Source organism: Vanessa cardui, chromosome Z (assembly GCF_905220365.1).
Source record: "Vanessa cardui chromosome Z, ilVanCard2.1, whole genome shotgun sequence".
Taxonomy (NCBI): domain Eukaryota; kingdom Metazoa; phylum Arthropoda; class Insecta; order Lepidoptera; family Nymphalidae; genus Vanessa; species Vanessa cardui.
The window spans coordinates 5,630,835-5,650,957 of record NC_061154.1 but is presented as its reverse complement, the minus strand read 5'-3'; the positions used below and the strand labels follow the sequence as shown (position 1 = coordinate 5,650,957).

Here is a 20,123-nt window from a genome sequence, read left to right as displayed (position 1 = left end):
TGTTTTAGAAAGAACGATATTGAATTATAATTGAAATATCATAATGATTTATATTCCACGTTTATGTATCGTATTAAAACATACCTACTACTATGTTTGTGTATATCAAATTACTGCACACGTACTATTACGTATATTAATTGCATACAATAGACAATTGTAACTTAATTGAACTATGCAGATCAATAATGCTACAGATTCGGGCAAACTATTCGATTAGGCTGGTATGGCATTATATTTGGTTCGATTTTAAAATCGTCGAGGTTTATAAGAGATTGAAAACAAAGAGAAATATGAATTTATATTTATTATTTAAAAATACTATCCGTAAACATATCGAAAAATATAATATTATAGTAACGTTATATTTATAACATTGGACAAAAGGCCTTTTATGATAATTAAAATTTAAAACAGTTTTATTTTACAAGTGTTGTATCGAATTTAATGATATTGTGCAATTAAGAATTTATTTCAATTAGGTTATATTCAATATAAATAAGTAAATAAAATAACGTTCACATACTTTCTTCTGAGTATACTAGTTTAAGTGTACACAATACATGAGCGCACTCATGTATGCAAATTAGTTACAGATTCAGGTTTTAGAATACCAAATAGCAAATTTTGTCGAAATATTGAAAAATTCAAATTCTTTTAATTAACCTTAAAGGGAAGTAATTATAGATAATAACAATAAAAGGGTATTTATGATATTTTAAACCTTGTTTCAAGTTCAAGTTGAAGAGTGATCCTATTTGCCAAGCAATATCAAACTCAATTTGTTTGTCATAAAGACCCATAATGGCTATTATCATCGACTAAAGAAACTTCATTAGCGTGGAGTAGACGAAAGCGTAGGACGTCAACATATTGTAGTTACGACGAAACAATTATTTATAGTACGAGATACGGTTTGAAAATTATATACCCTTCTTTTATTTGATGATGACAAAAGCAACATGTTTTTATATGTACTTATGTAACACATATCATAATCCTGCTATATAATATAAACTTTAAGTAACATTTTTGGTGAACTACCTCGATTATTTAGCAACGAATATAAAGTATTTTCGTAGTTGCTAAATATTGTTTGTTATTTTTTTGAATCCTGTATGCTGAATTCATAGATGTAATAAAGTGAAAGCAAGCAACTTATTCTTTACACTTGCAATAGTAATACTTAGTAATGTTTATTTTTTTTTTCAAAAAGATAATTCATTATAGTTATTACTATTTAACAATATGGGCAAGTAATTACGCAAGGCGACATATTCGAGATTTAACAATGCACATATTATTTAAGATATAATTGCTGTCATCCTCTTATAACAGATGAGGGCACATACATCGTAACCGTATCCTAGACTATTATGTATCACCTTGAACGATATACAATAACGTTTTAGGTATTAGGAATGCAAACAGTTTATATGATATAATACGGATGTTACCTCCAAATCATATTAGCTACTTATTTAAAGTTCTATTTGTTTACGAAATATTAACTTGATTATAAAATTATTTCAATGTTTATTTGTTGTACTTTATTACATTATTTATATATGTTATTATAACTCCATATATAATTAATAACACAACCCGAAAACCTGAGGTATCTTCAGCCGAGGGATATTAGTTAATAATGTATTAGTAAGATTTAACGTGATTCAATAAAATTGTCTAATTTCAAAAACGTAAATTTATTTGTAGTTTGTATGAAGATAATGGCTTAGAGTTGGCAATGCGAAAAAATCGAAAGTTTCGCAATTTTTATAGCGCTTCTACATTAGAAAACAACGTTTAGGTCAATTTCGTGCGTCGATAAAACCCAGTCGGATATATGATCAATCGAAATAGGGTATCCGCTAAACGCTTATTGTATTAGTAATGTAATTCTTTTAAATAACCTTAACATTTACCAGTTTCACATTGTAATAAAAAGTAAAGCGTTACACAAATAGCGATTAATTTGATAAAGTCCATTGTTGCGACAGACTTGTGCAATTCAATCGAATCGACATCGAATGCGCCTGCGCAAGTCGTAATTGTAGGTGATTTAACACGAAGCTGTTGCACTGAGTGACGTAAATTTTGCAATTTCGTTTGATACAAGCTTTAAATATATCGCGAATTGTAATTATAAATAAAGAATACTTTTAATTATATACACTTCGAACTTTTTCTGAATCTACAGAACCTTAAGTATAATATTGTAAATATTTGCATGGTTTTGATATGTTTATTATTTTTCTCTTCGTTAACATGATGCCTAAATTGTGTTCAAGGGTAAATTGACTACGCTGAAGTATTCGGCAGACGTTAACCGCCGTCCGCCTGCCTGAAGCCTGTCAATTCTTGGCTTTGTTGCAGCGCCGCTGGTTCCACGCTAACATCGGGTATTTTAGGCGCTTTCAAACTCGAACATTTAACAAAGATTTCCTACCCCAGCTAACAGTACTCTTCTTCTCTAACGGTGTTACATAATCTATTTATATTATATTGAATAAAGTACTTATATGATTAAACATCAATGGAAATTATTCTAAGTAACATTTACCTAAATGCTATTCGATGCAAGTACTCACAGTCTAAGAAGCAAATACAATGGAAATCAATTACATAATTAATCAGCTAGCTTTGACGGCTTCCACGTAATTTTGTATTGATAGTATAATTGTCAAGCGATGTCAAATTTGCGTGATAAGTTAGTTAAGCCTATGTCATGTCATGTCATGTCATGAAACAATCAATTTATTTTTATAAATGAATTGTAATTCATTTAAAGGATTCATAACACTTATTTTTAGATAGTATGACTTTTACATAATACAATTGAAACCACAAACTATGACGCATTAGATTAAGTATAAACAAATGTGTTTAACAAAACAAAACGAAAAAACAAATGACGTATAAAACATGTAAAAGTTAATTGAATTTAAATAATTTAGAAACTGCAATTAATAATTTAGATAGAGAAAGCTAGAGATATTGATTACTTACTATAAATCTTCTTCGATCAAATAAATATTTGGAAAAGCAATTTTTGATTGACCGCTTGAGGATCATAAACAGTCTTTTTTATATTCACCGTTAGAATTATTGGTACAGTTACTGTAAATGATTTCAATGTATTTTATACCGTTTTTTGGGTTGTTTAAAGGATTCTTAGAGCTTATTCATAGTGATAAGTGCTTTTAATAGTATCGTAACAATTTATGTCTTATTTATTTACATGAGAACTTTTTACATTAAGGATTTAATTGAATACAAAAAATAAAAGTACAAATCATATACAATGTAGTTATTCTGATGATCTGGGCGATAAATAAACTACCAACGAAAGCAGACGAAACTTCTGTTAAAGGTTTTTGCAGTTACAAAAGTAATATATATTTTTTATTATGGTAACTATGTTTGTCATACTTTATCTAATTGCATTTATGAAAAATAAAAACATAGAATAATTTCGGGATAAGCGTAATTTAAGTGTAGCAAGTGTACCAGTGATGTTGCATAAACAAATCAGGAAACCTTGCCACTGAGAGCCGATAGACGCAATGTTCACGCTCAACTATGCAATTTACCAGAAGCTCGGGATAAACCAATTTTGTGACTACATTAGGTACAAGGAGTGCACTTTGAATACTCAAGTTGTCATCGATCAAATATATGTATAAGTTTTATTTCGTAAGATAAAATTTTGTATTATTTCATCGTTATTTTACTATCATAAGATACAATTTTTTTTTATAAAAGTTTCAATGTATCATGTGATCATTTTATATAAGTATAAAATTGTCATAAAATTATTTGTATTAGTTTCTAAAATTACATATCATTAAAAAGTATAAAACAAAGTCGCTTTCTGCTGTCTGTTCTTATGTATGCTTAGATCTTTCAAATTACGATTTTGATGCGGTTTTTTTAATAGATAGAGTGATTCGAGAGGAAGGTTTTAAAACATAATGGACAATATAGTAAAGAAACATGGAATAATCTGTAGAATAATTAATATCAACCCGTGCGAGGCGGTTCGCTAGTTTAGAAATAATTTTAGAAATGTCACAATGTATACAATTAAACTGAATCGTTTAATTGGTATGAGTACATTCCAAATTCGTCTTAACAATGACTTAAATTTAAAAGGATACATTATTTGAATTTTAGTAAACGACTCTATCACTAGTATAATAAAGTTCAAAAATCCTTACAGAGCTGTTTATCTCGCTTTATTATTTACTTGCTTCGATATAATTATCAGTACATATATAATAGGAATATAGTCTATAAACTTGAACTTTCTTAAACAACAAACTATTATGAGTTGATGGAAAATTACACGAACTTAATATTAGAAATGGAAGGGACATCCGAGACACAAACACTCGGAGATGAAAAGTTTAAAGAGTTTCCGACAAACTTCGTAATCCTGGATTCTTTACTCTGTGTAACTGCAGTTCATTATTATTGTAAATTTCAATCGATAGAATCCATTATACTCTTAGAAGGTTTAATCTTTTACTTATGATTTCAATGTAAATTTTTGAGGACTAATTATCAGGAAACAGTAATACAGTATATGTTGTAAATTAATTACACAAAATAATATATGAAATTAACTCGCGATGAGCACTTTAATTGTTTCGACAAGATTGGAAAAAAAAATGAAAATATATTTATTTATACTATACACAGTCAGTTTATTTACACTATATACAGTCAATTTGTTCAGAGTCTATAAAACTGATTTAATTGAAATTTGGTACAAATATTAATCATTTGTAACCCGTCGACCGTGTAATGCAAATAAATACATTTTGAAACTGGGCAGCCTTTAAAATTTATGAAATAAAAAAAAATACCTGTATGTTGTCCAATTTATTGTATCATATATTTATAATTATATTTAAATGGTATATAAGATAATAAATAGATAACGATTTTAAATCCCTTCACCTCCGAAGCTACTCGATCAATAAATTTGCCGTAATATTTATTTTTTCTTTAATGATTTTGTAAAACGAATATTGATTTCAAGCGATGAAGGCTCGTCCAAACTTCAACAATTATGTATTTATCAATTCACCGTACGCAATAATACATTAAGAATAAAGCAATCTCGTCCTCCTATCCATCTGCAACTAGTCAATTTTTCAACAAGGCTCAAGTCTTCAAACCGGAGCAAATATTATATTTCCATGATCTAAATTAGCATTTAACGAAACAAAAGCTCATCGCCGCAGATTAGTACTGATGGCTCTACATCGAACTCCGACCACGTCGATTCTCCTAACATATAACGACTATGATATTTTCACGATTCATTTCGACTGTCCCTTGTCACTTAATCAATTGCAGTACAAGATAAACTGTAACATCAGAACAGAACCGGGGCGCGTCGCTGTGCCGCGTCTCTCTGTCGCCAAGCCGTGCGGCGCAAAATCTTAAGAAAATTAATGGTTACCTCCTGGTATTGTAATGTCCTGTGCTATATATGTGACAGTAATTAATCAGCTTCATAGTTCACATTAAATTTGTACAATTTAACAAAGCGTTAACATGTACGATTTATTCAATAAATAACAACATTGTAAGCAAATGTTATTCTAGCTACGTACAAAACAAAGTCCTTGTTTATGAACGGTACCTGATCCGGAATAAGGACTTTGTGGTAAATTGAAATCTACGCAGGCGAATAGACTAGTTTAATTATACTTTAGTTAGGATTCTGAAGTCTGTGCTCTTGAACGTGTAATTACATGTTCGTTTGTTGAATTCTGAATTAATATGTAACATTTGAGCATAAATGCGGTCATTAAAAATATAAGTAATATAAGTACCAGCTGACGCTCAACAAATGTTAACATGGAGATTGATTGTCATTGAAATAATGTATAAATTTATAGAAAACATACATTATATATTATATATTTTGAAGTCGCTATCATAACGAAATCAATATATATTGATGATGGTGTTACTGAATTTGTTAGTAAAATTCAGCTAGATTCAGCGTGGATCAATTGGGATAAAAGGTTGTTTGAAATATCAATGTACTGTGTTAATTAGTAAATTTACTCCATTGAAAATGAATACTTACGGTGTACTGAGGGTATCATAATTTTACTATTAATAATTTCTGAATTAATAGTCAGTATAGTAAAAATTAAGTTTGTTTGTTGGACTTAATAAAACATAACAATGTGCGATAACCTCTAACTTAATTATAAGAATAATTAGTTTAGCTATGTCAGTTAGGAAGCAAGCGAATTAACATTTCAGTGTATATAGCTTTTTTTGCAGAAAAATATGAATATAATACTTTTTTTACATGAAAAAATAAAAGTAGGTATATATAGCGAGCCATGCTCTTACGAGGGAGTAAATACTGCCAGCCGAGAGTCGCCAGGATGACATAGGAGAGCGTGTCGTTTAAAAATTCAAACATATCAATGTGGATCTAACCCGTCCGAATGTAACTATGATTTTATTTTTCGAGGTAACCAGAGCTTTAGAAATATGTAATGATTTTTCCTTTTAGCGTTCTGTCTATCGAATGATTGAGAATTGTGCAATTCCATTTCCATTTTTTTCACAAAAATGTTTCTATTTCAAAAGTTTCAGTATGGATTTACTGACATTGTACGAAATGGAAAATAAAGCAAAAAGAATAACAACGACTACTTTTTTAAAACTAATGGGTACTACTATATCGATACCATTAATATAAAAATATACAAAACCTACTTAAATAAATATATTTTTTATAATAAAATACGTTTTATTTAGATTACACTAATGACTGACGTATACTGCGATAGTTTGTTTGATATGTATTATTTGGTAATTAGACTATTAACTTGCCATAAATGGATGACGATGCTTTGACACAAACCATTATGAAATTAGTAACAAAACAACAAACGCATTTCTGTATGATTTAATCGTCAAAGTCTTTTGTGTTAATTGGACAAAATTTCGTTTATTTGATTTCCATTATTTGCATAATTGTTCCAAAATGTTAACATCTAATTGTAAGCTTATTGAAATGTACCGTGACATGAATAATTAATGCATTATCGATGAATATGAAAAGCCCGAATACATTGTGGTCAATTTTGATCCACAAACCAAATATAATACAAATGATATAATATGTAATATTCTCAATAGCACGAACAGAATACTCGAGGTTATCACCTTTCATATATTCAAATGAACATACAAAGTTTCATACAATCATATCGAAGTGTTTTATTTACAAGCAATCTTATGAAGTGTTATGCATTTTTGTAATATACAAAAATAAACAGTAAAAATTACAAAGAGTATCCTTATATCTATAAGATAATTAAATAACAAATCATGTAATGTTTCAGAGAGGATTATTTGCTCACCAGATTCACGTAAAAGCTTTTTCTCTCGATTGACATTGATATTCCAGGTAATAGCATTTAATCGGTTTAACTAACCAAAGCAGGTAATATTTCCTACCTACTAAAAATCTAGTTCATAAGATGTCATAAATACACCTAAGTTATTATACCATACGATGTTATTAATTAATAGTGGTTGAAATTAAAATTGTAGGTAATGATTGATTTATAAGTGTTATATTAAATAACACATCGCCAATACCCTACCTCGTAAATAATTATGAAACAGCGTATATTATGGAAAATGAGGTGTTTCTTTGACATCGGCCTTGTCAAATATTAGTAAATTAAATGTTATAAAGGCCAGAGCTGCAAACGAAAATATTACCGAGGCAATGGCACAAATATTTGTCTTCGATTCCATATTATAACGATATTTATCGATAGCTAAAAAAAATTACTTCAATATACGTATTCTCCCTTCGTAAGCCTCAGATTGTTTAGAATAGCACATAGAAGCAATGATTTTTCACGAAACAATCCCCTCCATACAATGTTCAAAAGGTGCAACAATTTTTGAGCTCTCGCTAGTACGTATTTATTTGTCTTGACGCTTGAAAAAAATATTGTATGGTCTACAATTTTCATTATAATGAAGTTAATTTTAGTAGAACATGATATATTTTTATAAACAATAGACTTGTGTTAAACATATCGATAAATATATTTATAAATTAAAAATCGTCTATAGGTATATCTTTGATCCATTTGCAAAATTACAAAAATTCGAACTCTAATTGATAACGTAACCCAATATTACAGTACGCAACTGTCGATCAAAAGCATTAAATTCTTAAGAATCATTTTGTGTGACATTTAAAAATAAGACTTTCTTATCAATTGTGTTCCAATCGAATTAGAAATAAAGCTAAACAAATTTAATATTTACGTATTCCATGCGTGCATTACTAACATTTCTCGATTAATTTATTTTTATATATATATATTATTCTTAAGAAGTTATGTCCACTTTATTCAAGATCTCGACTAATTATATTGCGTCATTTGTATGTCAATTGTTTTTTATTCTTCTTCTGTCATCTTGCAGTTGAATAGGCTACAGGTAACACGAAGATAACTCGTTATGGGATTAATATTATGATAATTAAATAATTTTAATTTTAAGAAAATTGTCATAATATCTTACCTCCAGACGTTTGATCGCTAGTATAGTATAAATTGACATAACTATACGAGTGGCTAATTTAAATTTTGCATTGTTCATATTGCAAGAGAAATATTTACATAATTATTATCAAATTTATGGTCGTACCTCATAATGTTGCCATTATCCACATGTTAATCCATTTTTTGACGTTTAAACGATATGCTATTTTTTTTTACAAAAATAAATTTATACTTTAATTAAATATATGTGACCTTATTCAACATTCTTGATGTTTTGATTTTTTAAAATAATCTCGACTTAAGTAGTTAATTAATATTCTAGTGTAAAATCTAAATACAAAATTTACGACGAGGTTAACTATTACTAATATTATTTTTTACAAATATGTATATTATACAATGCGCTTCTGGACATTTCGTCGAGGAGAAGTTTTCGGATAGACATAAAGTTAGCGATTCCCTTTCATGCAGCGAGGCGTGCAATATTTCACAAAAACGAATTGCTAGGGTCACTTGTCCAACACATGTTGCGGAAAATAGCCGACTGGGCGACCTTCGCTCACTAACCACGGTCGCCAAGCTGATATATTTCAAACTTATAAGTCGCTGAGATTACGTGGGACTTGATATCAATATTATAATAATAAGGTTGTAATTGATCTGAGAAATATTGTCATATTTAAAATAATTTAATTTTTGAATATATAAAACAGTATCTAAGTCCTTTACTAAAACTTAAGAGCACCATTTTAATGTTAATAATAAAAGCTCGATTCAAAGTTGTGTACTTGGAGAATAGTTATTATAATCCTAAAAAGGCGTAAGAAGCAAATTTTTAGCTCGACTAAATGACTTAGTATACGAGTTAAAATGACGTTTTTGTATCTATTTTGAAAATGTTCGAATATGTCAACAATAAAAATAATACAAAGACTATCGGTCGCGTCACACCTGTGACCAGTTACTATGAACTATTAATACACAACAATAAAGAAATTACAATTGCTTTCGTTTTTAGGAAAGGCGTATTTATCAGCTGTATTGTATGTATTTACCAACAGTATTGTTGCTAAATAAATTAATTGTTTTATTTTTATTATTTGTCCGAAATAAATGTAAATTGAATTTTGTTAGTTATTAAATAACAACAATGTCGGAGTGGTTCCGTGACATATTTTATATAAAAAACCGTAATTAAATATATGTATTACCAAGTGGATTCCAATTTGACATCTAGTAATACTCTCCGTTCCATGTTGGAGGGTTACATGAAGTTCTTATACCACGTTGAAGACTGCAACATCAATGAGTTTTATTTGCACCGAAATTTTCGTTTTTTCTTCACAGTAGCCTGCAGATGTTCGTACAATCGCCTCTTAAAAGTTTTAGCGTTCAAATTTTGAACTTTAAATCGATATTCCGTCGATATATTTTTTTATCAAGAAAGTAGTCACTCAATTTATATGTTAGTATACTTTTAAAATTAAAATTAAATTCGAACTCTAATTGATAACGTAACTCAATACTACAGTACACAACTGTCGATCAAAAGTCATTATAACATATTCTTTTAAATTTTATTTTCATAAAAATATAGTTAAATGTGACTCTGCTCTTAATGCCTCATTTAATCAATATTAATTTGCTCGAGAAAAGCTCAATCAATGTATCAACATCACATAACATAAATTACATTTCGATAGTTATTATATAATTAATTATTGCCGTAATAATATCGAACTATAGTTTCAAATGGCGCCCACTTAAAGTAATTTACTCTGTTCAACTAATCGGGAGTCGTATTTACTATTATTATATTAAATGCTTATTGGGTTAAGTTAGGATTTTTTAAAATGGTTTTATCAGTGAAATCGTATCAACGATTAACTCTGGAGTGAGTTAATGAATCGAAACTATCAGAAATAGGACCTCACAGTATAAAGTATGTTAGACTCTACGTCCAAAGGCTACGTATCTTACGTATCTTATCATATGGAAAAAGTTCATACAATTAATATTCTAATTGCGAAAGCTTGTGAGCATGGATTTATATATATTTTTTACTCCTTCACGAAAAACTACCGAACGGATATAAATGAAATTTAGCAGTAACATAGGTATAACGTATACATCAGAATAAAACATAGGCTATAATTTGTAACGATTTTATGTAATTTGGTGATAATATAACTATACATATCAAGTATCCGTGCGAAGCCGGTGCCAGTTTAAAATGTATATATGTGGGCAAAATAGAAAGAAGAATCTTTTTCTTCAGAATTCAAAAGGAAATATTAATTTTGTACAGACTTCTCATTAAATAATTCTTTACCGAAAATTAATTTTAAAATGTCAATTGAAGTAAAATATCGCAAACAAAGTGTATTTTAATATTTTAAACACCGAAATGAAATCACTAAACTTATATTCACATCAATATTTACAAAAAGAAGTTTTAAATGTCGTCTCGATGAATATCTATAGGCAAGAGCGAACTTGACATTGAATGTATGTCACAATCTGGTATTAAGCGTGATTAAATTCAAAATAACAGCAAATCTACCGCCGGAGAACGAGTAAAAGTTTGTTAACGATTCTATATAACGGGGTCTACTCGTATTCTGAGGCGCTTGCGCCGGCACGCTTGAATGAAGTCGCGGAAAATAATAACCTTGATTTGGAAATAAAAACATTTAAATATTATCGTTGACCCTGTTAGCACGACTGCTTTTTATTTAAGTTTTTCTAGCACTAAGCGAAATCGAAAAAAATAATCAGTGCGTCGTAAGTAATTATTTATTATGTCTGAGATGTCTAGTGACCAAAATCTCAAATAAAACGAACACATAATATATTATGCGTTCGTTTGAAACAACTCGAAACGAGTAATATAAAAGTGTGAATAAAAAAACTAACTAGTATTCGTGATGAAACTTAACCTTTAATGTTTCTTATTCGTCCCGTCTAAAGTTTTAAAATGATGTATTAAGACTATTAAGCAAATATATGACACAACTTCTTGAATAGCCAATTAAATGTATCTCACAAAGTAATTGAATGTAAAAATCAAAATTACCAAAGTCGTCGAATAAATGCAATACGAAATAGTTTCGAAAACAGGTCCAGGCGTGACGTCATCGTGTAGTCTCCGGCCTGGTGACCGGCTTTAGAGCTGACCAGTGACCACGGTGTCACAAAGTATCTGTGCGCTGTTACGAATCGCATTCAGTAAAGTTTATAATAACGCAATTTTGCATTGTACTAAAATGTTTCTAAGCAAGTTGACTTTATAAAGTTATGTACATATATATCATTGCCAAGTAATCGAGGTATGGATGATTGTCTGTGGAATTGAGGTGTACATCAATCTGCTCTTAATAACAATGGTAGAGATTGGCTCCGTGAAATGACATGCCTATAACGTACATATATATTGTATTATAATTTACATTTAATGAGAGATAACGACTCTCAGTACGCGTATTCTTTTCTGGGTATCATGATGTTGTTTACCGACGAAATAGATCATAAATATAATTTATAATTAACATCGGTTAGGTGTGTCTTTTCAGAGATTTCTATTGGTCTGGTCGGTCATTCACTAGAATCTATAATCAAGATGATTACATCCAACCGGCCGGTCTTTCATGCCCGAGGCCGACGCTGAGCTTTCCCCGACATTAGTACGCAATCTCGCGAACAACTCACAAGATGTTTGTTCTTACTTTTAGTGCTCATTTGAACGTATTTGCACGTTGATGTAGGCCATACGTCAACTGTACACGAACAGATTAAATTGTAAATCGAATCGAATCGATTACAAAATATATTGTATAACTGTTTATAATATAAATACTTTTTTGTTACTCTTGCGTTCAGAGAACGGATTTCGTTAGAACTCTTTATAATAGCGTACCAAATTTTAAGCAATTGAATTTCATGGGTAAAGTCGTTGTCACCATTTTGTTGTGTTAATACATTAACTTATAAATTTAAGACAGATTTTAGATCATATCCATTTTGAATGTGTTAGTAATAAATATATTTATATACATTTTTGTATATTTTTCATATACATATAAAACCTTTTATAACAACGAAGATGAATGAAAGATGTATTGTTACAACAGATTAGATATGTGAAAATTTAGTGGACTGGCTGGTCGTAATAAATAAAAAAAAAATGTCAGGTCATTCACCCTTTCTGATATCGACCGCCGAAAATTTGATTGATTTTATATTTAATCATTAGGCTCTACCCGTTGAGGCCTCGCCCGCGGAAACTTGGTTTCTATTTTCCAGCGCGACAAGTTTGCTAATTCCAACTACGTGTTCATTTTGTTTCTTAGTGTGCTAATATTATATTTGAACGCACTGATGAAGTGTAACAATGGAACGTCCCTTATGAGACCCTTTAGATCACAAGAATCAGTTCTCCCTAATATATTAAATGTATGCCACATATGCTGATCGTTAATAACAGGTCACTCGAGCTGTATCTTTTAAATGTACATAGATACCGGCAGTTTAGAGTAATCGAGAAGGGTAATTAACAGCTTAGTTCATGTTAAGCTGTATGTAACGTACATTTAATCGTACACAAGTTAATAAATACCTAAATTACTAGACTGGCTTTTTGTAAAATGTTTCTAAATAAAAATAAATCTGAGGATGTACCGACGACCTTCAATAAAAACGTTGAACATTCTTGTGATTTTTTTTGTACAACATTTTCTTGGATCCAATAATATATTATAAAACCACGTTATAATCGGATAATAAGTGTAATTTTAATAACTTTTTTTAATAATTAGTTGACAAAGGTATAACTTTATAGGTAAATAACAATACATGAATTTTAAAAAAAAAAACACAAAAATCTATTTTATAAAATATATCGCAGATTATGTGTTTACAAAATCTATTGTACGAAATGAGTACGAATCGTAAAGGGTCCCACTAGCCCATTAGGTTATATCGTTCAGTGGAACAGAGGGCCGAGCCGGTTTCAAACACAGCCAAACAACACTCACACACTCACAGTATCAGGATAAGTGAAAGCATCACCGGCGCGGCGGCGTGCGAGCCGGCTGTGTATCGTAGGCTCAAAACAATGTCATTAGTTTTTGCATAATGAAAGTAAAGATACTATTAATAAGGATAAATAATTTACAATTCAATTATATCTGCTTCTATTCGAATTACGATTTAAACGGTTTTCGAGTTTTATAATTCAAACGGACAATTTTAATTCAAAACATGTTTCGTCGCGCCTTTAATTTCCGTTTTTAAAGGTAGCCGATGAGTTTCAAACATGGTAATGAAACGGGCGGTGACAATATCTTCAATCTTACCTATTTTAGATATGAGAAAGTTTGTGTCTGTGTGTGTACGTGTATGTATGTGTGTGTGACGGACTGTTATAAGATTGGCACACATGTAATAAATATTGCTATAGTTCAATTTACGCCTCACAAACATTTAAGTGTATGTTTTTACTTTCCGACAGAACTTTGAATTTTAAGGATAACTTATGTATAAAATATCTAATAGAAACAGGAATATATTGATATTAGGTACGTTTTGTGTTTATTTATAAAACTGATTTCAGTCACATGACTTAATCTATGCTAATAAAATAAAAGACATTAACTCTGTCTATTTCTTGCTCTTTTAGAGACAAACGACTAAATCGAATTCGATGAAATTTGTCATGAAGCGAGTTAAAGGTTTAAGGAATTGCATAGGCTTTTCTCCACACCTAACACCTGACAATCGATACCTAAACACGAGCGAAGGGGTGGGGGACGTCTAGTAATAATAGTAACATAATGGAAATTTCCCAATGCTGGGCTAAGAGGACACCTCTCCATTTTGAGGAGAAAGAAGTTTAGAAGATTATTCTGGTAATGGAATGGCAATTAGATACCTGCAGGTTTGTCGTCGACGTTTTCCTTCACTGACGAGCTCGAGATAAAATATGAACAATCTAGCACCTGGTTTGAACCCGCAATCATCGGTTAAGATCGCGTATCACTGGGCCATCTCGGCTCTCAACTAGTAAATAATATAGCAATATATTTTCATAGTACATCATGTAACGATCACGGTGTACGTTCAAGGAACTCAACAATGGATACCTCATTTCCCAACGTTGTAGGTTCTTTAGTGATATTCCTGTTAGCATATTGTACGTTATTTATTATTATAATAAAATACACTTCTGAGAAACATGTTATAAATTTAGTCATGTTTTCGTCAGTTTATCTCTTGCCTAGAACGATCTGACCCCTGCAAGTCTTTGAAAGCGAACCACTCAAAAATACCAAAGATTTAACTAAACAATAACTATACTAATTTAAAACATAATAGAGAAGTTTAATTACGTCAACTTAAATGAGTCAGTATTTTGATACGGTTGTAGATTGCATCTTAACCGACTTATTTAAGATACGATATTAATATTAATACAAAACTCATTATACTCATTATATATACGCTTATAAACAGTTAGATAAGTTTCGTAATGTGTAATTATATTTATTTAATGAGTTTTGTAATATTTCTATTTCGCCGCAACTTAAAGCTTAAAGCGCAGATTAAACTAATAACTATAATAGTATAAGTACATATAATAATATGTATTGTTTCAGTTTGGTTAAAATCGTTTGTTAATAGTGTTCTAAGTAATACTTTCGTAAGCACGCAGTTTTTGTCGTGTTGGGGTTGTAATCCCGCACTGTGGTTTTTCACACCATAAAGGAAGGAGTCGCTTGCATTGTTCAACTCACCTTGAGCCAGAGCCGGCGCGAGGGCACCGCTCCAAATTACAAGGCACACACATAGAAACATTTTGCAATTGTCTCTTTCAATCATAAGCAAAAAATGTATTTTAATAACTCGACACTAATACATATTATTGTCACACACACGTTCACACACAGACGGAGAAATGTGATTCAGATTTAATATCTCGCGCGAAAGTAAAAGTTTCCCATTTGCTTTTCGTACGTGGAACGGCGCGCGAGTTCCGGGTCGTTTGCAAAACAACGTATCGGACATGCGCTCGTGGCGGACTGTCATGGTTGCCGCGCCCGCGGTCTGCCCCCACCGAGCACTCGCCTTTCACCGTTACAATTCGTAGCCCGAAAGACGGGCGTTGAGCAAGGCTATATGACGATTGACATTCAACAAAAACAGCACGATTAACATACGGAAATAGCCTGTTAACATGACAATCGTAGTAAGAACAAGCCGACTGACAGACATACTTTTATGGGGATCTAAAACTCTACAGACACAGGTACACTTTATACCCACTTACACATAACGTTAACATTGTTTTAGGTTTATGAAATTTAATTTCATTATTTTACGAAAATCGAATAGATAATATTACCAGCAATAATAATCAGCTCTACCAGATCCCCAACACATACTTTCATTAAACAATAGTAATTAGTAAGTAAGAAAGATATTTAATAGACTATTTGATTACATTTGAAAAAATTTATTGTATGCTTTCTTTAATTTTAATTACTCAATTTTTATAAAATATAAATTAAAAATAAATGCAAGAAATTAAATATTTTCTCAAAGTACATAAGCAAGTTGAAGGAGAACGGGGAAATACAAGGAACAATCTTACTTCTGGGTGGTATAGTGCATTATAGAATAAATACATAAGTAATATAGGCTTTTACAATAAATATATTTGCGTTCATAACTAAAACATAATAAAAATTTAGTAAGTCTATTACGACACAACTTAGACTACCTAGAGTATCAGCCGAATTTGTAAAACCGACCACATCCGAATTGAGTGCGTTGTCAATCTTTATTTCATTTTTATTTCTTATATGAAAATGATCTCTATAGAAACGTAATACTTTGGAATATCAAATAATTTCACCAATTTTTTTTCGATTCCACGCTTACATTGTGTCTATACTGGCACGAATTATTAAGTACAAGTTAAAATTAATTTGACTGCTTCGTTGGTCTAGTGGCTAATGTAAGGCCACAGATCCCTGCATTTTGGATTCGAATCAGGTCGGCGGATAAAATGTCATAGGGATTTTCTGAGTCAAATTTTCAGTAACAGCTAGGAGTCTGTAAGTTCGAAGTGAACATTCCCATGTCTTGGAAAGCACGTAGAGCCTTTGCCTGGTCTTAAACTACTCACGGTCTTGTTGGTATAGTAAAGTAAAGTAACATCCTGTGCATTTCCCACTGCTGAGATAAGGCCTCCTCTTCCATTAAGGAGAGGGTTTGGAACATATTCCACCACGCTGTTCCAATGCGGGTTGGTGGAATGCACGTGTAGCAGAATTTCGATGAAATTAGACACATGCAGGTTTCCTCACGATGTTTTTGAGGTCTTGTTGGATTTACCACCAATTGGATTATCAGAGTGAGGGCGAAGAGAGTGCAGCTGTGTTCGTGCACAATCTTGTACACTTAGCACTATAATATAATCTGTGTAGTTACATGATATCCCTTGAGACTGGCAGCTGTCATGGAAATAGGTCAGGACGATATCATAACCCAAATAATAGGACTGATTTCATTGGATACAGTTCGATACATACACTGGATTTGATACATTTGACTTCTACAATTTCACTTCTATGAAATGTATATAAACTGTATGTTTTCGATGTTACATTTAAATAAAGATTGAGATAAATATTTTAGAGGAAATTAAAGCTCTGTTGTATTCAGTCTTTGTTCCCGCCGCATTTCAAAGAGCCAGATTGAATTTGTAAAATAATACTTCAGAGCAAATGTAATTTTACATCCTCTTACTTAACTTGTACCTAATAAGATAAAACGTAAACTCTTTTAGGATTCCGTAATCTAAATAAAAAATTAACCCTTATATCACTATTATATCACTATTTTGTTGTTCGTATCGCAATTGTCCGGTTTTTGTCTAAAAATAAATCTTCGTGCAGAACTAATTAGTCTATTTCCTGTTAAATCTGTTAGTGTCGGGTAACGTCTTTAAATTTAACTCATTAAAACCAAATCATCACGTATACGTTTTGCCATCAACATTCCTAATTCATATATAAATAAGTGTTGATGAACTGAGATGGCTCAGCGGTCCGAACGCGTACATCTTAATCGATGATTGCGAGCTCATACTCAGGTACTGCATATTTGTTTATAATTCATCTCGTGGGTGGTAAACGAAGACATGGTGAGGAAACCTGCATGTGTCTAATTTCATAGAAGTTCTGTTACATGTGCATTCCACCAACCCGCATTGGAACAGTGTGGTGGAATATGTTCCAAATCTTCTCCACAGAGGGAGAGAAGGCCTTAGACCAGCAGTGGGAAATTTACAGGCTGTCAATGTAAAATGTGTAAAAAAAATAAATGAGATGATTTTAATTGTCATTATTAAAACTTGCTTATACACTCACTCACGGACGTGGAAGCTTATATTATATATAAACAAACGACTTAGTTTATTTAGACAGACAATGTGTTATACTTTTTCGTAGGTATTAAAAAAATATATCCTGTGAGGCCGGATAAAACAATTTTTATATTTTATTTCAACCACAAGAGGAGTAAAATAAACAACATCTGACAGCAAATTGACGGGATATCATTGGTCGAGACCTTGATTAATCTATGATATTCACTATGGGTTTACAAAAAATAACGTTTCGACGTCGACGAAACTGTTAGAATCAGCGCGCACGGGTGATTTTTGTCACGGTGACTGTTTCGTCACTCTTGTCGAATCCGTGAATATGTATGGAGTTGCGCGCACGTTATGACGTGACAATTGGGTGACATTTGTGTCCGCTAGCGACAAATTTGTCACTCTGGTCGTCAGTCTTGCGCTATCTGCACTTTGACTGTCGATTTTGGCCCGCGCAAATGGCGTCACCATCTATTCAAAACGTAAACATTCGTGAAGACGATACTGATAATGATATTCTAATAGAAGAAGTGGAAAGAGACCAGCTCTTTATGATAAAAAATTGAAAGAGTACTCAGATATTCACGTGAAAATTAAATTATTTTTCTGCCGAGTCTCACGAGTTCACAGAGAACCACCGTCTCTTGGAAATCCACAGTGGCAAATGACACTTCGATTTCGAAAATGTTTTGTCACTGTCTGTCTCTATTAATGAGCGCACTCCACTTTGGAAACGTGACGTGACAATGGCAAACACTTTAAAGTCACCGTGACAAAAGTCACCAGTGCGCGCTAGTTCTTATCGGAATTTTGGAAGCGAAATAAAAAAAAGTTGGAAATAAGTAATTAAGTGTGTCAACATTAACTCTTAATAGTGGACGATATAGCTTGTATATAGAGTTAATAAGCAAATGGTGTGAAATACAGATCTCAGGTAAATGTTTTGGATTTCCATAGTCTATAGACATAGCTAATAGCCAAAGTCAAACATTAAAACAAAAATCGCATTTGCAATTTGCCAAATAATTTAAGTTGCAATGCAAAAATAAATATAACATCGACATATGTCCATTGTTTCTGTTCTAGTTACAATATTGTTAGTATATAATATAGATTTGGACAAATTGTTATATTTTCCTTGATGGTGTTTCAAAACAAATGAATATTCTTTATGTTCGTTCGGCAATGACAACTCTGCAATACAACCAAATAGAGTAGAAACCAAGCATCATATATCTCCACTTCATATTCACATCTGCTGGTCTTTGCTTTATTGACATGTTAGGTAAGCTAGATACGATATATAAACATCGCACATAGAATTTGCAGCAGAATAGTATTCCCATCGAATCGTATCGTATTTTATGTATTTCGGACGTAGATATTATGGAACGTTCATTTCATTAAATATTGAAATCAAATCGTGTGTTTAGATTTGAAATATGAGATATTTAGTATAATATTAAAAATAATTTTCGGTAAACAAAACTGATTACTAAAGTAGGTAATCTGAAAAATTCTGCTTATTATGGCAGTGACATAAATTATTGTTAGAATAATGACCTTGTAAAGAAGAAAAGGAACCTTATAAGATCACATTCTTGGCTCCACTGGTGGCAGGTCTGGTTCGTTATTAGACCAGAGAATCGAATTGGGATTCAACGGGGAAATGCTGTTAGCGTTTTTGCCACCATTCAACTCGCTCAAGATATATACAGTAACCATTTTAAATTAGTGTTTGTATATATTTAAGCATTTAATATTATTACTAATTCTTATTTTAATGAAGTTAAATAAGTTTTATTCAGTATTTAAAAAAAACTGAGACAGTCAGTATTAAAGAGTTGATTAATTTTGTGATTACATTTTCCATTTAAAGAATTTGAAATATTGGCAAAGGTTAATTTTTAAAGATTAAAAATTAAATTTTCATTTAATTTAAAATCTAATAAATACCTAAGTGTTGATACAAATTAAGAAAACTTTGTCAAAGCGTTTTGCTAAAGCTCACAGTCATTCTTATGTTTAAAAGAACAGGTGAGTTATTAGGAAGCAGGTGAAGTCAGTCAGTGAAGTGAAGTGAATTATATGTGGATAATTTTAATACTGAC

The 20,123-nt window shown here is 31.2% G+C and overlaps 1 protein-coding gene across 1 annotated transcript in view; it reads right to left on the bottom strand.

Annotated features, from left to right (window-relative positions):
• Positions 1–15,665, bottom strand: part of LOC124543032 (sushi, von Willebrand factor type A, EGF and pentraxin domain-containing protein 1) — a 53,764-nt gene extending 38,099 nt beyond the window's left edge. The window contains exon 1 of the mRNA XM_047121044.1: positions 15,365–15,665. Coding sequence (XP_046977000.1) covers positions 15,365–15,449 — 85 coding nt within the window. The 5' untranslated portion in view covers positions 15,450–15,665. The remainder of the gene's footprint in view (positions 1–15,364) is intronic.
• Between the last annotated feature and the right edge of the window lie 4,458 nt (positions 15,666–20,123).